This window comes from Lycium barbarum, chromosome 12 (genome assembly GCF_019175385.1).
Source record: "Lycium barbarum isolate Lr01 chromosome 12, ASM1917538v2, whole genome shotgun sequence".
Classification (NCBI taxonomy): domain Eukaryota; kingdom Viridiplantae; phylum Streptophyta; class Magnoliopsida; order Solanales; family Solanaceae; genus Lycium; species Lycium barbarum.
In genome coordinates, this window is record NC_083348.1 from 65,237,828 (window position 1) to 65,259,245 (window position 21,418).

Sequence of the window (21,418 nt, forward strand, 5' to 3'; positions counted from 1 at the left end):
GAATAATTTAAGATCATAATTTTGTCGATGGGCAAACTAATTGCAATTATGGTAAATAAAAAGATAAACCTTATTTTTTTAGTTAAGTGAAAATCAGTCTAAACAATAATGTGTATGAACAGGCAACTGAATTTACATAATATACGTAAAAGTTAAATTATGTAATCCAAATTATAGATTGTAGTATATTTATTTATTTGAACATAAACAGATTATAGTTTAATATGTCTTAAATTCAACTATTTTTTTTTAATAAATAGCATTACTTGTTTTCATCAAACATCCAAGATACAATAGAAAAAGATATCCAATTGAGGAGATGAACTACAACCTATTACGAATTATGAATTTCACTAAAGTTCTAGTGACATTTTTTCTTATTGTGACTCTTTTAGAAAATGTTAAAGTTGTTGGTGAGAATGGCTTATCTTGCAGAGGAAAATGTGTACTCGCATGTATATTTTGTGAAGTACCTGGTTGCAGGGACGATTGTATGAAACAATGTCATATTAAGACTTCTCCAGAAAATTTGAATTGTAATCTTGCTTGTTCAATTGAATATTGCTCCAAATCTAAAGAAGGTATAATTTCATTTTATAACTTTCTTTATTTTAATAATATTTTATGTTAATATCACCTAATTTGTGGCGATGGACTTTTTGTAGATTCAAAAATAATGAAAAGCTGCTTAGAAGAATGTTCAACAAAACTTTTTGTAGATTCAAAAATAATGAAAAGCTGCTTAGAAGAATGTTCAACAAAATCTTGCACCAAGAAAGACATGTATATCTTATGCTTGTAATTTTTGTAAAAGCAGAGGTAATAAAAATAAACTACAAACAAAAATATTTATGTCATCCACTACTAAAAAAATGGGCATTTTCGACCTAAAAATTTCGACCACACTCTTGGTCGAAAAAAAATCGACCACGGACGGTCGAAATTTGAAGAAGTTAATTTTTATTTAATTTTTTATAGAATTTCGACCACACCGGGTCGATTTTTTAATAGGAAAAATGCATTTCGACCACGTGTGGTCGAAATTACTTTTTATTCAAATAATAAATGGGAAAAAAACATTTTATACATAATTAAATTATATATATATAAAACAATTAATTAAAAAAAAAAAAAACTAATTTCGACTACATGTGGTCGAAATAATTAAGTCAAAGTCGGTCAAATCTGACTTAATTATTTTCGACCACATGTGGTCGAAAATTTCAAAAGATTTAGACCAGATCTAGGTCTCTTTAATTTTCTTTTCATTTCCCCCCTTCTCTTTCACTCTCTTCTCTCTCCCTCTCCTCTCTCTACCATCCCACCACCCGACTGCCCCACCCCCTCCTTAGACGGTCAACGCCGCAGCCACCGCCATTTCGGACCAGCAAAAGTCGCCACCAGACGCCGCCGCTGTTTCCGACCAGCAATCGTCGCCACCAGACGCCGCCAGCTCAGGTATTTTTTTTTTCTTCCTCAATTTCATGAACACAACCCCCAAATTGAACTAGTGCTCAAACTTGTATTTCAATACCATGTTATCAGTTACATTACCTTCTATATTTAGTAGATTTGATAACTTTATTTAGTGTTCAATAGTTGTTTTGGGGTTTATATTATGTTATTTTTTTTAGGGATTTGAATTAAAATAGAATGAAATATTGAAATTGAATGTTGTTGTTGTTCAATTGATGGTTCTAGGGTTGAAAAGGTTTTGGAAGCGGTACATATTGCAGCCAATAAGAACACTGTTCCAGGAGACGTATCTTCAATGGTCCCTGGTGGAATCAGAATGGGTACATAATATTTCCCTATGAGATTTTCTTTACCATTTCGTTATTCTTCCATACAAACTTGACGAAAATTGGTATGTAGGAACTCCTGCACTCACTTCCAGGGAATTTATTGAGGAAGATTTTGTGAAAGTTGCTGAATTCTTTGATGCTGCTGTGAAGATAGCATTGAAAATTAAGGCTGAAACCTCAGGTCAATAAGCTTCCAAATATTTCTGAATACCTGTAATGGCACAATATTAGTCCATAGACTTCCATCTCACTCTTTATGCATGTGAATCTCAAAGTACCAGCCATTTCGTTTAATTTGAGTAATGTGCACTACATTTTTTCTAGTTCTTGATTGGATGATTCTCTTTGGAGGTTGGCACCTCAGTTGCTTAACCAAAAAAAACCTCCCTTTACCATATTTCTTACCATTGTTGTTCCAGGAACAAAGTTGAAAGACTTTATGACAACACTACAGTCTAGTGCTTCCATCCAGTCTAAGATTGCAAAACTCCGCCACAACGTGGAGGAGTATGCAAAGCAGTTCCCTACAATTGGGTTTGAGAAGGAAACCATGAAGTACAAAAACTGAGAGAGTGCGTATACATACACAAGGTACATTGTTCAATAGTATTTTGTAAGTCAATAACTGCATCTTGGAGTGTGATGAATAGAAGTGCAATTTGAATTGTAAAATGCCGTTGTGCTTTATTTCTTGTAACATGAAATCATCAGGACCATTTCTTTGCTTTGAGATTGGGATGTTGGAATTCACATAGTGACGTGTTTTTATAAGGAAATTATTGCTGGTATTCACTTGAGAAATGGTTCAAAACTAATTTCAACTGTCAGTGACTCGGTGCATGTAAATAAAAATTCTTTCAGCAGTAGAAAATCAAAAGAACACTTGAACAATATTGTTTCTACTGGAAACACCCATCTGTATATTGGTTTTCTCATCATGGAATGTTAAATACACTTCCTCTCTTTTGGAAGATAAAAGGTATTGTATATTTGTATACACGATTCATTAAGTTTCTTGACATTCAAGTGGAAGATACTTGCTATTCTATGGAGGGATAAAGCACTTCAATCTAGATTTTTCATTAAGACTCCTAGGATAGAATCCAAGCAGATATTTGAAACAACTGCGGGTTTTTGGAAGTTCAACTGCTATTTTGAAGTCAATATGATTCATCTTTTATTTATTTTATGATACCTTCTGTCTCTACAAATTTGCAAAGTTAGTATGAATATTTGTTGCTTCTAGTCATTCTTTATACTTACCAAAACAATAATAATATATTTTTTGTACTATATTAGACTATTAACATTGTATCCTTCAATTTCAGAACGAATTTCAGCAACACTCTGAGGAGTTTCGAGCCACTCAGTCAAGGAGCACGCCGATGACCGACGAAGTAATACAGCAACAGTGGATTGAGAAGGTTGCTCCCCCAACAAGGCATGGGACAGTTTATAGGATGCCTAATGGAGCCTTTCGTCGATACCCGTCGGCCCTTGAAGTCGTAGGTGTTGCTGATGATGGGGCAGTTGATCCTAAGGAGTATGAAGCTATGAAGCATCAAGTTGACCTGCTAACAAGAACACTTAATTCCTCGGAGGCCAGGATGTTGGGTATGCAAGCCCAAATTAATAGCTTACTCAATTCGCGGTCGTTTGCGATTCCCCCGTGTCTTGGGGATGCTCGTAGGTGACAGACCCCTAGCCAACCCGACCTTCCCAAGGTAGACGACGTAGGTCACAGGCTGACATAGATCATGCTCTTGTCGATGAGTCTAGTGGGGAGGATACGGATCATGTCTCTAATACCGAACGTTGACCTTTTTGATTAGTGTGCTTTTGGATTCTAATTCGGCTATGTTTAAATGGATATGTATATTATGTTTAAGAGTTTGAATGTAGTTTTAATTTGAATTAGAAGTACTTTTAATTTTAAGATGTTTAAGTGTTTGAACGTAGTTTATGATGTTTAAGTGTTTGAATGGACAATGTTTAAGTGTTCAAGTGTTTGAACATTGTTTATGGTTGTTGTGTTGCATTGTTGATGAATTGGATAACTGTTTTGGTTGATGAATTTGGTTATTTGAAAATTGGCAGGTGGGATGTCAAAAACAGGCAAATGCTGGAAAAAATATTTCAGATTTTCGACCACAGGTGGTCGAAAGTCAGCCCAGATATTTCACAATTTCGACCACATGTGGTCGAAATTGTACCCAGAAAAATACAATTTCGACCACGTGTGGTCGAAATTTAGCAATATGGTTGCCAGATTTCAACCACATGTGGTCGAAAATCTGGGCCCAATTTACAATTTCGACCGCATGTGGTCGAAATTGTGAAAATAATTTTTTTTTATAGTTAAATATAAATAGTGTTTTCGAGCACACGTAGTCGAAAAAGTTAAATATATAATTTAATATAAAAATAATTTTTCGACCACATGTGGTCGAAAATAATTTTCCCTTAATTTCGGTAGAATGTGATTGCAACCACGTGTGGTCGAAAATTTCGACCTACCTGTTAGCGACCTACGCGTGTGATCGAAAAATTGGTCGAAATAAAGGCCTTTTGACCTCGTGTGGTCGAAAGTTTTGGTCGAAAATCCCGGTTTTTTTAGTAGTGATCTATCTTATTGATTACTCCAAATGCTTTGATCTAGATTTGCTTTTGATGAAGTGGAGTAACATTATTGATACTTTCATTTTTTTTTATTTTTCTTCCTCTCTCATGGAATCGCAACAAAATTAAGATTGATCTTTCACTACCATGTCCAGATTGCCTATAGTTAATCAGATTGCGTTACAATCCGTATGCTAACTTGACTTAATGGATAAGTGCGAAATTAATCATCAAATCTATATATAATATAAAGCTAGGCATAGACAAGGTGATGTGGCACCTCTCTATGGCTTAGAAAGCTATTTATCTTTTTTCTCCTTTTTTGACATTTTATCTTTATATTTCCTATTAATTACTTATTTTCCTCTTCCTACAAAAAAAAATGTATTAATGGTCAATTATAAGGGTTGTAACATTTTATTATGAATGGGTGTAATTGTTCTTTTTATTAGGAGAAGATAATGGTGAAGGGTGGTTAAGTGACAATAATTGCACACTCTTCTTCTTCCCTTTCATTTTTTTTACCACTTACTATAATTTTAATTACCCTCCCATTAAAAACTCCAAAGCTATTAGGAAGATATGATCACATTCTTGAAGACCCTGTTATGGCTTTGGACTCGGAAAGTACTGTATTTTTCTTTACTTATCTTATCCCTACCCTTATGTAATTGTCTAAGTCTTCTCATTTTTTTTTTGTTGCCACATGTTTACTTATCGAACAGGGGCCGGTAAGATTCGACGTATCTGTGCGATTACAGATAAAGGGAAAAATCTCAGACGATAGGTATGGTGCAAATTTTGTCCGAAACTATTTTTTCACCATTTTTTCTGTAATCTATGTCTCTTTGGAGCTTGTTGTTACAACTCGGAATTTCGGGTTGCTGAGCGGTGAATAGACTAACGTAATTTAAGGTGTATATGATGTCCCTACAAGTAAGAAGGGATACTTAATGGTTCTAATTAAGATTCCAAAGACATTTGAGGCAAGGGAGAAAAGTTCGTCAAAATGAAACTTCACTGCAGTTTTGCGAAAGGGGGGTTCGACGGTCGTTCTTTGTACCGACGGACGGGTCGACGCTTCGTCAATTGTGCCGTAAAATTGATTTATTGCAACAGATCGACGCTCCGTCGATCAATTCGACGGACTGTCCTTCTCACCGTAGAATGAAAGGAAACGAAAGTTGCTCACTGGAAATTTCACGACTTCGACGGTCAGATCGATGCCCCGTCGATCTGATCGACGCTTCGTCGTTCGTATCGTATAATTGCCCGACTGGTCAGATTGTTTTTATATATGGACGGCCCAAGCTTATTTTTTTCATTTATCACCTTCTCCAACCTTCTCCACACCTCTAGAACCTTCCCCACACTATATCAACATAAACCCATGATAAATCAAGACTAAACACCAAAGATTAGTAGAATCAAGTGTAAGGATGTTCTCTAGGGCTTGTGGAAGTCAAGGATTCCTTTGAAATTAAAGCTAGGGTTTTCTCCAAGTGAAGTATCTTCATTCAAAGACCGTTCCTACACAATCAAAGGTGAGTTTTATGCTCATTTCCAAGTTATTAAGAATATTGAGTGGTTGAAAGACTTGGATTAAGGAGGAAAGTAGAAAATGGAGCTCAAATGTGAAAATAATGGTATTTTTGAATAGTGACTTGACTCGAATGATAGTTCTTGACATATCATGGGTATAATCTTGTTATGAATGATATTAAGGATGTTAAAGAAGCATTATATGTGAATGAATTCGACGTTGGGTGGTAATTATGGTTATGGATGGCTTTGAGAGGGAATTTTGAGAATTGAATAATGCCCAGCTTAGCAAAGTTATTGATTATGATACTATGGATGTTGTTATTGATGTTTGGGAGTTGTTATATTATATGGAGAAAATTGTAGAAACAAAGGAAGTGCTGCCCAATTTTTGTTAGCCCTTAGTCGCCTTAGCTTAGCTTCAAGTACGTTTCCAGTTATCTAATCTTAGTACGAATTCTCTTGAATGTGGAATCGTGAACTTGGAGGGTACCGTTTAGTCGGCAAATTTAAAGAGACGTAAAGGTATGTAAGGCTAGTCCCCTTCTTTCAAAGGCATGACTCCTATATTATGATTCCTTCTCTATATTTCCATGACCTTCTTACATCCCAAAAGATGGAAGTTAAAGATTCTTAAGAGCTTCTTATGAGGTAGAGATGATCTTATGAGGTAGAGATGAGATATGTTCTATGATAATGATGATGATAATGATGCTTTCATGAGTTTGATAATCCTATTTTTATGATTTCATTGATGTTACTTCTGGTTGTTGTCTCACCTCATGATAGTAGTTCTTCCAAGGCGAGACATAGCGATGATGATTATTCCATGATGTAATCGGAGGTTCCCGACCTTACGTCACTCCGATAGAGTTATAGCCTTTACTTGAGCTCCCATGCGCGCCTCATATTATGTATATGTATGATTACACCGCGCCTATATGGCCGGGCAGTCACCACTACGACAGGCGTAGTGTGTAGCTATGATGATGATTACACCATGTCTAGATGGCATGGGCAGACACCACTAGTGGGTGGCTCGAGATATTTACTCCGGACGCGGGCTAATGATGATCACACCGTACCTATATGGTCGGGCAATTTATATATGCATACTTGATATGATGTTGTTTATTATATAAGTTAGCATGCATGACTCCGCCTTAAGAGGCAATCAGTTACAGGTTATCTCTTTATCTTGTATTCTTGTATCTTTTTATCATGTTATCATGTATGCCTTACATACTCAGTACATTGTTCGTACTGACGTCCTTTCTTTTTATGGACGTTGTGTTCATGCCCACAGGTAGACAGGGAGGCGGCCCAGATTCTTAGGAGCTATATCAGCTTATACAGGGGCACCCTACTACTCCGGAGGTGCAGCTTATTGATGCATTCTTTTGTGTTCATATTTGGGTATGATGGGGTCCTGTCCTGTCCTTATGTCTCAGTACTCCAGTAGAGGCTCGTAGATACGTATGCGTGGGTAGTAGATGTCTCATGAATACACCAGTGTATGTTTTGTATATCATTTTTGCAGCCGTGAGGGCTTATATGTATATATATGCATTGCCTTGGAGGTAATGTGTCTACAGGTTGGGTATGATTGTTAGCATGATGAGTGGTCACTACAACATTGTGTATCTATAGCTAATTATAAAAATTTCCGTGGCTAAACACTCTAGCCACAATTTTTTGTTCCGTAGCATTCGTAGCAAAATGTAGCGTAGCTAAAAGTTAGCTACAAACTTTACATGGGCCGTGGCTAAGGACTATTACTTATTGCTACGGAATTTTTTTGTGTTGTAGCTATAACGGTAAAGAGCTTCTGCCACAAAAAAAAATATACTTATAACAAGTGATTTTATTCTTTTGCCACGACAAATAAAATTTGTAGCTATCTTCAAATTGTAGCCGCAAGGTATTGCATTGTAGCAAAATATTTAATTTATTTGCCACGTAAATGCAAAATTTGTGGCTATTTGTACAGTCTAGTCTCGTGGCAATAGTACTCATATTTAGTTACGAATCAAGAAATTCATAGCTATGATTTGAAGTATTTGCCACAAATATTTTTATATTGTAGCTAAGAATCTATATTATTAGCCATGAAATATATAAAATTATAGCTAAAATGGTTCTTCATTTACTACGGAAAGTGAAATAATTTTATAGGGCAATTATATATATCCAGCTACATGTTCAACAATTCCTTGATTACAAGTTAAATTTTCCACAAGCATTGTTGATAACAAGAATTTTATAAACAAATTCATTTTTTTATTCCAAAACACGTTTCAACTTACAGATAATTGTACTTGATCTAAAAAAAAGTTACTGATAATTATATTTTTCAATTTCAAAATAGTCATAATACATAATTTTTGTATGACACCATCTTGTTTGAGTCCAAAGCTGTATAATCTTCCCCTTTCTCTCCTTCCACGGTCTTCAACTGCACCTTAGTTCGATCAACATTTGTCTTAGTTTGTCACTTATATGCTCTCATTCCACAAATCTACCTGTTAATAATGATAAATTATTTTAGCACTAAAAAACATAAACAACTAATTATATTTGTGTGGACATAGAATTCAAGCGCAAAACAAGTCTTAGATAAATCTATTACTAACAAATTTAACAGAGAAAAAATGTAAAGCAACAAAAAAACGACTCTAGTTGTTATTAATTATATATAATTTTATTATCTTTGTAAAAATTAATTAGAACTTTCATCTAATACTTATTTAATAAGAATTATATTATAATTAGTTTTCCTATGGACTTAGATATCAACCATATTAAATTATTAATTTGTGTTTTCTTCACATATTATTATATGCATATTTTTTTATCTTTCTTTAATTACTTCTTTATATACAAATTCTATAATAAAACTAACTTATATAACAAAGAAAATTACCTAGTGGAAATAATGATAAATATTATAGACTTTACTCTAAGTACATAGAAAAAGTCGACTATACGCATGACATAAATATTATTCTAAATTTTGAATTCCTTTATAGCTTTTTTCATCCTCTATGAAGTTGTTGATTTTGTTATATATTTTCCTATTTTAATTTTATTAAATTCTTAATTTCTAGTGTTTAGTTAAATTTTTGATAATTTTTAAGATAGCATTAGATCAATCATGAATAACTTTTATACTAATTTAAAATGAATATAATTACCAATCTACGTAGATAAATACATGCACATAGTTGTTTAAGTCTGTTTTATAGTCAGATATTCAGATTTAATTAAATATAACTACAAGTTATATAGTTGTTTTATAGTCAGATATTCAGATTTAATTAAATATAACTACAAGTTATATAATTGTATTTGAAAATTACAAACAATATTTTATTTAATATTAATTATGACATACTAATTAGATTTCTTATACACTCATATATTAATCATATTAAATATTTATTTTTTAAAAATAAATCTTAAAATATTTAAAAAGTGTTAGTATAAACTACCAAATAATTGTCACAATAAAAAAAAGATTATTCTTTTTTTTGGTCAAAATAAAAGATTATTCATTACAAAAATTATATTAAGTTTTCATTTGTTAGATTCACTGTATAATTTAATTTATGATAATTAATATGATCGATGACCATCATAGTGTAATTGGTAACAAATTATTGTTACGAATTAGATATAATTTATTATTTTCCAAAGTGGAGCTTACAACTAATACTTAATTAATAAGACTTATAATATTATTAGTTTTACTATTGCTTAGATATCAACCGTATTATTCTAAAATATGAATTCCTTTATAGCTTTTTTCATCCTCTGTATTGTTGATTTTGTTATATACTCCCTTATTTTAATTTTATTGAATTCTTATTTTATGTTGTTTAGTTAAATTGATGACAATTATTAAAACAACATTAGATCATAGCATGGATAACTTTTATACTAATTTAAAATCAATATAATTACCGATTAATGTAGACAAATACATCCACATAGTTGTTTAAGTCTCTTTTATAATCAAATATTCAGATTTAATTAAATATAATTACAAGTTTAACCAAATTGTATTTGAAACTTACAAACAATATTTTATTTAATATGAATTATGATATACTAGTTAGTTTTCTTATACGCTCATATATTAACCATGTTAAATTATTTACTTTTTTGAAATAAATATTGAAAAAGTGTTATAAACTATCAAATAATAGTCACAAGAAATACAAGAGTATTCATTATAAAAATCATATTAAATTATCGTTTTTTTAGATTCTTAATTTAATTTATGATAGCTAATTATGTAATTGGTAAAAGATTATTGTTATTAAATAGATACAATTTCCTGTTTTTTAAAATTATAATTCGAGCTTACATACTTATTTAATAAGACTTATGATATAATTAGTTTTACTATGTGTAAGGACCCGTTTGGTCGTTTAGCACTTTTGGTCTCGTTTTTGCTTAAATACACTTTCATACTTTTAAAAGGTACTTTTGACTTGCGGGAGTGGGTGGCACGGCGATTTAATTAATGGGTAATTTTTGAAATATATTTACTTAAAGTGTGTGAATAGTCTAGTCATATGGATTTTATTTGCACTTACATGAGGTATGAGTTGGTGCATAGGGTAATTTACTAAGTGGATAAATTTTTGCCTTATACATACCGGTTGAGTAAAAAGATTATTTTGGATCATGATTTTAGTTGGGGAGTAATAGGACAAGCCCATAATTAATTTAAAACCCTATAACTTATGGCCCATAAATAGGAGTAAATATATTGGAGTAGGGTTGAAATATTAAAAGGTAGCATAAAAAAAAAAAAAAAAAAGTTCAAGAAACGGTTTGGGCACATAATGAACGGCAACAACCACTGAAAGGGTTCCTCGTTGCAGACCAGAAATTTACTTAGAGAAATCAGGTAATTTTCTTATCTTGGGTCCTTTCACTTAAATAGCTAATGATTAGCCAATTATAATTTCAATGATTGAGATGCAGATGATGTGTAAATGAGTATGCAGGACAAAAGTTTAATGTTAATGATATTATTAGCTAATTGCTGAAGCATTATTAGTGTCATGTGGAATGAAATAAGATCCTTGGGGTCATTACACGATTTTCACTTACGTACTAGAATCGTGAGAAATTGTTGATTTATGATGGCATAATCATTACAAAATTATGTGAGGGCTAATGATAATATAATGTTTACTATTCATTGGATAATGATGGTAGGAGTAATGATTAAAGGGTTTCTACAAATTTGCTAAGTGCAGTTATGTAACTTAGGCTACAGTAATCAGAATTTCTTTTTCACACGTTAGCATGGTTGCACTTTAATTCTAATACATAGGGTATATGTAATTGAATATTTTGGTAGTGAAAAATATGAATACCTTCAGAATCATGGTATTTAAATTATGAAAAGTTAATTTTTTTTGTCCGAATTTAAGAAATTGGAGTAATTAAAGGTTTTGAGTCCTAGTCCTAAGAAAGGAGAATTAATGATTTGATAGTCCATTTATGGATGAAATTGACCATTTTAAAAATATATGATCCTTAGACAATGGGTGAAATTATTTTTCAATAAAAATTTCAATCTTGCCCTTGTGGGCCCAAGGCCACTTTTTGGGGTGCGTTTTTGGGTTTCGAATATAAATATAGCAATATGGGTGTCCTTAGATTCGTATTCTAACGTAGATCGCATATTTTATAGATTTTGATCGTTCAGAGGCTCTACGCAAAGGGAAGGAATTAGTTGATTGTTTCGTGGCACCCACTCGGCATTGAGGTAGGTTACGGTCTACTTTAGTTAGACTCTGATTAGAGAATCGTATGTAGTTGTAGAAAGTGACGGGGATAGCATGATAGGCCTTCGGGCATGAAGTGGAGGTGAATTCCAATTAGGTTGATTTTGTCAGCTGTTATGTGGGCTTGTCGCCAAATGTGTTATTTCTGTGATTATCACTTGTTTGTATCTCTGTCACATACTATTCACTCATCACATGAAAAGGAATGGTAATAATGATAATTGAACAGAGGACAGTAATATGATTTGTACTTGTTGATTTATATTGGTGATATTGTTGAGACTGATATCATGCATGACATGCTTTCCATATTATTGTTGTGATGATTGGTGAGGTGAGTGATTGAGAGACTCCGAGGTCTTTGCCGGAGATGGAGAGTGACAGAGAGATTCCGAGGTCTTTGCCGGAGATTGAGAGTGATTAATAGCCTCCGAGGTTTCTGCCGGAGAGCACGAGTGGTACATGGACTTCGCGGGTCCCCCATGGGTCATGGCTTTGAGGCACTGCCCTTAGCATGTGTGTACGAGAGTGGAGTGAGAGAGGTGACTGTTGCATTGCATTGCATTCATCCACTCATATATTTGACTGATCATTTGGTGAATTATATCTGTCTTGGTTGATTTCATGATTCCTTTACACTTTACTTGTACATGATACGTGACCATACCTGTTTGCTCTATATGCTACTTGTTGGTTTCAACTTCTTCATGCGTTATCTAATCATTGTCGGCCTATGATGCTTACCGGTACAAGTGTTGTACTGATACTACTCTTGCTGCACTTTTGTTGAGTGCAGAGTACGATCCAGGTTCCAGTTCTACACCCCGTGGTTGATACGCGAGGGTGACATCTTTCAGTCATTCAGGGTGAGCTACTTGGTCATCCGTGGCCCCTGAAGGACCTCCTCTATTTATTTCTGTTTTTCTATTCGACAGACAATATGTAGCCTTCGGGTATTTTCAGACTTATATTCCGTACTATGTTAGCGCTCTTGTACCTTTTGATCAGATTTTGGGGTCGTCATGACATCTCTAGTTATGATAAGTATTTAAGACTTGATAATTTATTTTTATTTAATTTTCCGCTTATTCAACTTGTTATTAGTAATGTGGTTCGCCTACTCGGAGGGATAGTGTAGGTGCCACCACGACTCGCAAATTGGGTCGTGACACTATGACTTAGATATCAACCATATTAAATTCTTAATTCTTAGTATGACTTAATAAAAGAACACTATATAAAATTAAATATGATTAATAATGTTAGATATAAAGATTCTGTCTTAAATTGTTTTGCATAATCTAGGGAAAAAACCATCAACAAATTTCATTTTCATCAAAAATTTATTATTTTAATATACTCTTTTTAATTTAGTGGCGCAATCATAAATTTATCATTGTTTTGTGGCTTTGTAGCTATGAACGGTTATTATCGATAAAATTATTATTATATTTATCAAAATTTGATATACCAAAACTACCGCAAAGTTCTTCAATATATGAGCACTTATAAAAAATTAAATTAGATATGCGAAATTGCTATAAATACTTAACATAACATCTCTGCAACTATTAAAGTCTTCAATATGAATACTTTTTTTCACAATAAGTGATTAATATAAGAAATTACTCTAAGCTCTTATATGAAAATAATAAAATAAAATAAAATAAAAGTAATACTGTTAGACCAATTCTCATCATGATTTTCGTAACCGATGCAAAAATATTTATCTTTTGTAGCTACAAAATTTTGGTTAAAATACTAGTATTTCAATGAGAGCCTCATGTGTATATAAAACTTATGGTTAACTATGAAGTTTATTGTCGCTGACACTCTAAATTTATGGTTATTCATTTTGTCATGACTAATAATTGTAATTATTAAACAAACTATTTTCACTTTTATCTCAAATATAACTTGAAGAAAAAATATTCATTTAGCCACTAGATTTTGTTTTGAATATTTTAGTGTGGCTAAAAGATTATTATTGCTATAATAAACTTTAACTCGTGGTAAAAAATAATGATTAGCTACGAAAATTTTAGCACAACAATGACCCTGTGGCTATTTAATTTCTTCATGACAAACTATTGTAGCTATTAGTAGACTATTGCCACGAATGTTAGTACTCGAAGCAAACAATATTTATTTAGCTACAATATTTTGTTTAAAATAACTTTCTGTGGCTAAAAGGTTAGTATTGCTATAACAAATTTCAATTTGTGGCAAAAACTAATGATTAGCTACGAAATTTTATTATACCAAAAACTTTGTAGCTATATCATTTAACTATTGCCACACTTGTTTATAATTTGAAGCAAGAATATTTATTTAGCTACGACATTTAGTTTCAAATAATTTATTGTGGCTAAAAGGTTACTATTGCTACGCTAGCTTCTATCGTGTGGCAAAAACTTATGATCAGCTACAAAACTTTATTGTAGCAATAAAGTTGTAGCAATTTAGCTAATTATTGCCACGATTGTTAGCAATTATAGCAAAAAAGAGGAATTAGCTTTGTCAATTTAATTTTCGTGGCTAAGAAATTTTACGAATTTGTAGATAGCCATGAAATTTAAATTTTTGTAGCTATTACTAGCTATTAGCCACAATTTTTGAATTCATAGCCAAAATTTCGTAGCTATACATGCATTATGTTGTAGTGGGTGCTCGGTAGTCAGCTCCGAGTACCCGTCATGGCCCACTGGTTGGGTCGTGACACATGTGTCTAACAAATCTTGAAAATGGAAGTACTTAGTGTGATACTTGCTGAAAAGGTTAGCCATCAACAAACTTCTTAAGTCTCACGGAATTGTAAACATTTTTCGTTAGTTGTACCTTTGTTCTTTAAAAATTTATCTGAATAGTATTGAGGTCATACCATAAAAAAATAAAATTTATCCGAATGATATTGAAGTTATTGCATTAACACATAGTGCAAGAGAATTTTATAAGAATCACAACAATTCTCAAGGCATATATATGGCCTGAGAAAAAGAAATCTAGAATGTAAATTAACTATAGTACTTGAGTTTGTCTTTTCTATCATTGCAACAATTGTTTCGTCTTGATTTTCATTATTAAATCTTCACTATCAATGAGGTGAAGAGCACTTTGTTATCCGCTCTTCAAATATCCAAAGCTGCAACAACGTAGCACATTTTGTTGTTTGTGGTGATTCACTTATTAAGGTTCTCTCAAGTAATTGTTAATTCTTTTTATTGTTACTTCTCAATTGACGAGTTGTCTTTTTCTTAATTTTTTTTTTCTCACTTCATTTATATGCTTAATTACACTATTCTCTTTTAATTCGTTCATAACAGCTATTAAGGGAATCATAAAGTGGTGACGGTACATGCTTGGCTTGGTATTAGGTGCTTGACTTAATATTCAGGTTCTAATGTTGATAATGTTGATTATTTGACTACATGAGCCATGAGATGCCACTGGCATTTTCGCTTGCATGATTTCCGTAGAAAGCATAACATGTACTACCTAAACATTATCCATGGAGATTTATTTGCCCCCACTCCCCTTTGCTTATCTATGCTTTAAAGTTTCTTATTCGATTTTATAGTAATGTATTTTTTCCTTTTGTTTTTTCACTATTTGTTGAATTAACTTTTTTCACTCTTATATCAAGCCACAATCAATCTAAATTTAATAATGGCGTATGACTGTACAAATAACTTGTGTGTGCTATCCTAAAGCCTCCGTAATTTGGTAACACGAGCGCGCGCATATATATATATATATATGTCATTGCATATTATATCTAAACACATTATCATAAAAGAAAACATATTATATTGATATGACCGATTATGATCCTCTTCATTCTCATAATAAAAGAATAGTGGTTTGCTTATCATTTCGTAATACTTTTTTCTTTTTAATGTTAATTATATCATCTTTTTTTGATTACTCATTTTAGTTTAAGAGTGCTCTTGAAAGAATAAAGAAGGGTTTGATTCATGGGATTATAATAATGATCAGAGATTGCGCATTTTTTCCACGGGATCAAAGTCGTGAAAGCGGTTTATAATGTCGGTGATATGTAGTAAAGATTCCGTTTTTGTGCAGTGGTGAGTGAATACTTGCAACAATCAATAATGGAAAGGAAATATCCTTTCAATTTGAAAAAACAACCTTTTATTCAATTTGATCCTTTTTCGTTGTTGCTTTTCCTCACTATTATAGCAATATTTAATGTTTGTTTGAACCTAAGATCAGTTTGTTTTGGTCTTTGTTTAAAGTACGCAGTAGATATTGCATTTGATGAGAATGTTCCCAATTACAAACAGATTACAACATTAGTGGGTTAGTTGAATATACAGTAGTATGTTATCATTAGTTAGATGTGGTGCAGCGGATGAACTGCTCATCTCTTAACCAGAGGTCTCATGTTCGAGCTCTAGGTATGGAAAAATCCTTGGTAGGAGGCGTTTTCATTCGAATGAGACCCTACGCGGCGGGAATTCGGATATAGTCGGACTTCAATGAGGGTACCGGACACCGGGTGGAAAACAAAAAAAAATCATTAGTTGAATAAATTTATGTTTTATTCAACCGCGCGAAGCGCGGATAAATTTACTAGTTATTGGATTAAAATAGTGTAAACCGTCCAAATTTTGATTCATTCATTAATTTTGCTAGCAGTAATTGCACCTCATTGTTCGGATGCTCTTGCCAATTCGTTTACAAATGCATATGCTTAGATGGATTGAGATCAAAATAAAATTCATGCCCAATTTAAACATTCACAAGTCATCTTTTCAATTTCAACTTTAATAGTTTTGTTCCTAAATTCAACTCAAATATTATCTAAATACATTTTTTGTTATATTAGGATGGGGTGAGCATCAAATCATTTGTCTGGACGCAAATTAACAGCGACACACACTCGACATTCCTCTCTAGCATGCTATTTCTATATTTTAGATTACCCTAATACAAAATAATATCAACATAGACGACGAATCAATGGATTTGTTCCCCCACTGTGTGGAGACATAAAGGCCTAATCCAAATCCGGTTTAGGAGGAATCACTTTCATATTTTAAGCCAACCAGAAATTGTCCAAATACAATAGATGGATTAATAAAATATGTCGAGGGTCATCCCCTTGGAATTAGTTCAGTCTTTAATCCACATTTATAACCTTTGTAATCTATAGCACATTATGAGAACTAATCTGCCATTATTATTTCTTGGCCATGATGTTCGGATTATTCTTCCTATATATTTCATTTTTTCTAGAGAAATACACTTAAAAGAAATATTCTTCTTTCTATTTTTTGAGCTGTGGGTTCTCTACCAATATAAAAAAATTCTTAGTTTCTGCTCCTAGTTTTATACTAGAAGAGCTTGTTGAGTCCTGAAGGATATGCCTACACCGCCTGAAATATCCTTAAAGATAGGGTCATAGGAACACCTCAAGCTACAAAACATTCTGCGATTTCCAATAATTTCCAACAAAAAAATGAGTGGAAGGTGCTTCGAGTTGCTGCGATGGCGTATGGTTGGAGATTGAAGAATATACATTATTTTTCCTTTTCTTAATTTATTTTTAAAATATTAATCTGACAAGTGAATCTGAATTTTATGTGAATTAATGTGTCCGCAATGTCGGGGCAAGTAAGTGTTATTTTAGCTGTCACCTAATCTACTGATTACTGAAGAATCAGGTTCGTCAGTCACCTAACAAGCAGTAAAATTGCGGAATATAAATTACAAAAAAAATTATCGTGGAAAACTCCTTGCTCAAGGGAGTAAAAAATTATAACCTACCTTGGTACGATTTGCCCCAAAAACTTCACTAAAATCAAGTAGTGTTAAGGTTACAATCCAATAACCAGAAGACTATAAACTTAATACCTTTCTCCCTACAATTCACCTAATTGTAGCTACCACTTTCAAGACTAATTCCCTATTCTAGAAAGCTAAAACAAACTCGAACAATTGACCACCTATTACAAAACTTAAATGAAAGAGATGCTACAATTTAAGAGCACAAGACTCATACCTAACAACTCAAGAAGTAAGCAGCAACTTCCTCTGGAACATGTTCTCTTCGTTGAACAGTTTAAATCTCACAAAGCACTCCTCACAATGATTGTGATGCTTTATATAAAAGCAGGGATGACCAAATTTCCCATGACCCTGATCTCCCAATCACAAAGGAATTTGGTTAAGGAATCTAATCCTACTTGGACTTGGTTTCCTTATTTGTTTTTGACCTCCACACGTTTTACTCCTATTTTGCAAACCTCTTTTTATATATGCAAGTGTAGCAATTTTTTCCATGTTGAATTCGTATTCCTTCATCCACCTATTTACCCCATAAACCAAATTCATTAAGGAATCCTTCTTACACTTGGAATCTGTTTCATTACTTCTAATCAACAGTCGTTCCAGTCATCTGCTAAGGACTTGCTTCTTAGTGTAATACTTCTACAACCCAGTTACCAGTTCCTCATAGACTTGCTAATGATCTGGTTCTTTTGTAATGTTTGTTAATCATTTTATTTCAGCTCAACTCAAAATAAGGAACACGCATTCTCTGAGAAGTTAAAAATATTATATTTCAATTTCAATAATTGTAGGTATTTCGATTAAACTCAAAATAGGAGGATCGAAATGTCAAAACTTAACGAATAAAGCAATTATGTTATTTTTCAGTCTATAAATTAAATATTTAAATGAAATCAAAAGAATAGTTAAAGAATCATCCTAGCATAAAATTCACCAAATTTGCCGGTTATCCCAATCAAATAATCAACTATACTATGTACATATTCATGGGCTTTTTACCCCTTGAGGATAGAGCTGCCAAAATTGAAAATACAAAAAGTTGCAATGCCTCATCTCATTAATCTTAATTTTTTTTGAACTAAATGAAAACCAATAAATTGCATTAGAAAATTGTTGAAGGACGTGATTTTTAGTCGACTTAAGGAACAACTAACCATAAACAACTTGATAGAAAATCATGAACATGAATATATTTTAATTTGTATATTTTGCAAATTACTACTCCTATTATGACAGATCTTAGCTTTTGTGGACGGTTTGAGCAATAACAGTAGATTTTAAAGGAAAATAGCCAAAAAAGAGTAGAAAGGGGCATTCCGAGAATTGAACTCGGGACCTCTCGCACCCTAAGCGAGAATCATACCACTAGACCAAATGCCCAAGTTATGACCCAAGTAGCAACATATCTACCATTAATTGAATTTGTCAGCCTCTAGGGCTGACTTCTCTTCTGTGTGACTCCAGTTATATTGGACTCTATCATATTCATTTTTTTTTAATTAAAATTTTATGAAAGGAAAGAATGGTTGTGCGTTTAAAAGTTAGAGTTCAACACATATTAGTAGAAAAGTATTTTCACGAAGGAAATAGTTAAAGGCAGAATTAATGATATCGCAATATATATTTTCTTTACCTTCATTTATAACTTAAATATGATAAATGAATAATTACTCTTTTCATTCCATATAAGTGATCTTGAAGGTTTCACATATCCATGAAAAATCACTTGATAACATTTAATTAAAAGAGTTATTTAACTAAATTATTCTTAATCTCCTGATAGAGAAATATAAAGAAGTATTGAAAGATTTTTTAGCAATTTGTTCAAATTACTTATTAAACAAAAGTACATTTGAAAATAAAAATTTAGGGGAAGTTACATAATTACAAGAAAAAAGTAAAATATTTTGTAATCTACAACAATTAACTAAATTACATAATCTACAATATATACTCTAATATTTAGGGTATATGTATGATACACCATAAATAAAAAAAATGGTGCTATGAATAAAAGACTAATAATAAGGAGTTTCCTTTATTAATAACATTAATTACTTTTCTAAACATCTCAATATACTCAGCTAGCATTAATTCATAAAAAAGTATACTACTATTTATATGATATATATTATACAATTCCTTGAACAAGTATATATATTCTTGTACTTATATATTACGTATATATATATATTTGACCAAATACATTATTGTATATATTAGGCATATTTTTTTTTATTATATTAAATATATAAAAATATAAATTTAATTGAGTTAATTTTCCTATTTCATGGAAGAGAGAAAAAAATTGAATAATTAATATGTGATGGCAGAAAGGAAGCCAAGTTTTATGGGATGGGGTGTCAATTATCAATTAATAGCCTATTTTAGTTGTAATCTATAAGTAATTATATTATTCTTTCTATATATTGTATATTGTATATTTTATATGTTAATGTAGAGTACATTGGTTGGCACATAGAGTAATATATTCATATATTAGGTATATCGTAATATTATATACTATATACACAAATAATATTATTATATTATATACTATATATAATATACAAACTTAAATATACTAATTTCTACTATTATATTCACAAATATTTTGTTATTATCTTTTCAGTTAAATCTACCAATTTGAATATACCATATACTTGTTAACGTTTATTTTCATGTACATTTCTTATACCATATACCATTCTTTTCATGTACTTTTCTTAATATTAATATATTCAAATAATTTCTTTTAGTCACAAAAAATAATTGAATCATCATCATGTGAAATTAAAAAAGAAGAAGAAGAAGAAGAAGAAGAAGAAGAAGAAGAAGGAGGAGGAGGAGGAGGAGGAGGAGGAAACGGAAGATAAAAAGTCTTTTTAAAACGGTAGATTGAATATGGAATTTGAAGTTGATTTTGTTATGTTTATTTGAAAAATTACATTCTAATGATTTTGAAAAAAAGAGAAAGTAAAAAGTGGATATGCATTAATGGTAGTAACTTCTAATATTAAGTATTATTAATATTTTAGGAATTTAAAAAAGTTGTATTTTTGTAATTAAGAAGTTAAAATTTTGAATAAGTTGTATTTATGTAATTTTTTGAAAGTAATTGTAATCTTTTAATTACCATTTGAAAAAGTTATATTTGTGTGACTTTCCCAAAAATTTAATACCTTCTTAAGTTTTAAGATTATTCACTCTGAATTATATTTGAAAGGTTAAAAAATCACATATAAACCGAAAACAACAATAATTTAGTGTAATCAATAAATAAGGATAAGTTTTTGCGGTAGGAGGAGTTATGACCTATGATGACACTTTCTTTAAAATTTAAATTAGTCACGAGGGGCCAGAAAAGTTGGGAACTTTAAAACCACTCAATCTTAATTCTATAGATTTGTGAGGTTCTCTTTTACTTCTCGTGATGGCCACACTATTCACATTGGTAAAAGCACATATTTCTCTAAAAAAGTACACAATCTTTTTGCTGGTGAAGTATTTATAATTTAATAACGCATCTTTTGGAGTGGTAAATGACAAAAATGTCTATTGCTCAAAGTTTTAAGAGTGGAGCTTAATTTTTAAAGCAACATTTAGGATGTAAATGATTTTCTCCGGATGCTCATTAACCCTTTTATCCTAAAATACATAGGGGGTCATTTGTTTTGAGCTATAGGCCAAAATATTTTTGAATATAAATCGGAATTATTTTATACCATGATTGATTTTCAGTATTAAAATTTGTACAAGTTATGTGAATTTAATACTGAAAATCAAACATTGTATAATCAATACGGGTATAAATTATATGAAAATTTGTAT

At 31.7% G+C, this 21,418-nt stretch overlaps 1 protein-coding gene and 1 non-coding gene across 2 annotated transcripts; one reads left to right on the top strand and one right to left on the bottom strand.

The window, feature by feature from the left end:
• The first annotated feature begins 343 nt into the window (after positions 1-343).
• LOC132624356 (uncharacterized) lies at positions 344-3,857 on the top strand. Its single transcript, XM_060339149.1, has 7 exons — positions 344-581; positions 666-783; positions 1,231-1,458; positions 1,702-1,796; positions 1,876-1,986; positions 2,225-2,396; positions 3,134-3,857. Exons 1-6 carry the CDS (start codon positions 344-346, stop codon positions 2,371-2,373), a joined length of 939 nt encoding a protein of 312 aa, XP_060195132.1. The 3' UTR covers positions 2,374-2,396; positions 3,134-3,857.
• A 15,038-nt stretch (positions 3,858-18,895) lies between these two features.
• On the bottom strand, positions 18,896-18,967 carry TRNAP-AGG (transfer RNA proline (anticodon AGG)). The gene has a single exon. It is a non-coding gene; the product is annotated as a tRNA-Pro (tRNA).
• Positions 18,968-21,418: the final 2,451 nt, after the last annotated feature.

Bases quoted from the DNA above. Each gene is read 5' to 3' on its own strand.
- LOC132624356 (XM_060339149.1), top strand. From the start codon at position 344: ATGAATTTCACTAAAGTTCTAGTGACATTTTTTCTTATTGTGACTCTT. The intron at 582-665 runs GTATAATTTCAT...GACTTTTTGTAG, and splicing joins TTGCTCCAAATCTAAAGAAG to ATTCAAAAATAATGAAAAGC. The intron at 1,797-1,875 runs GTACATAATATT...ATTGGTATGTAG, and splicing joins CCCTGGTGGAATCAGAATGG to GAACTCCTGCACTCACTTCC.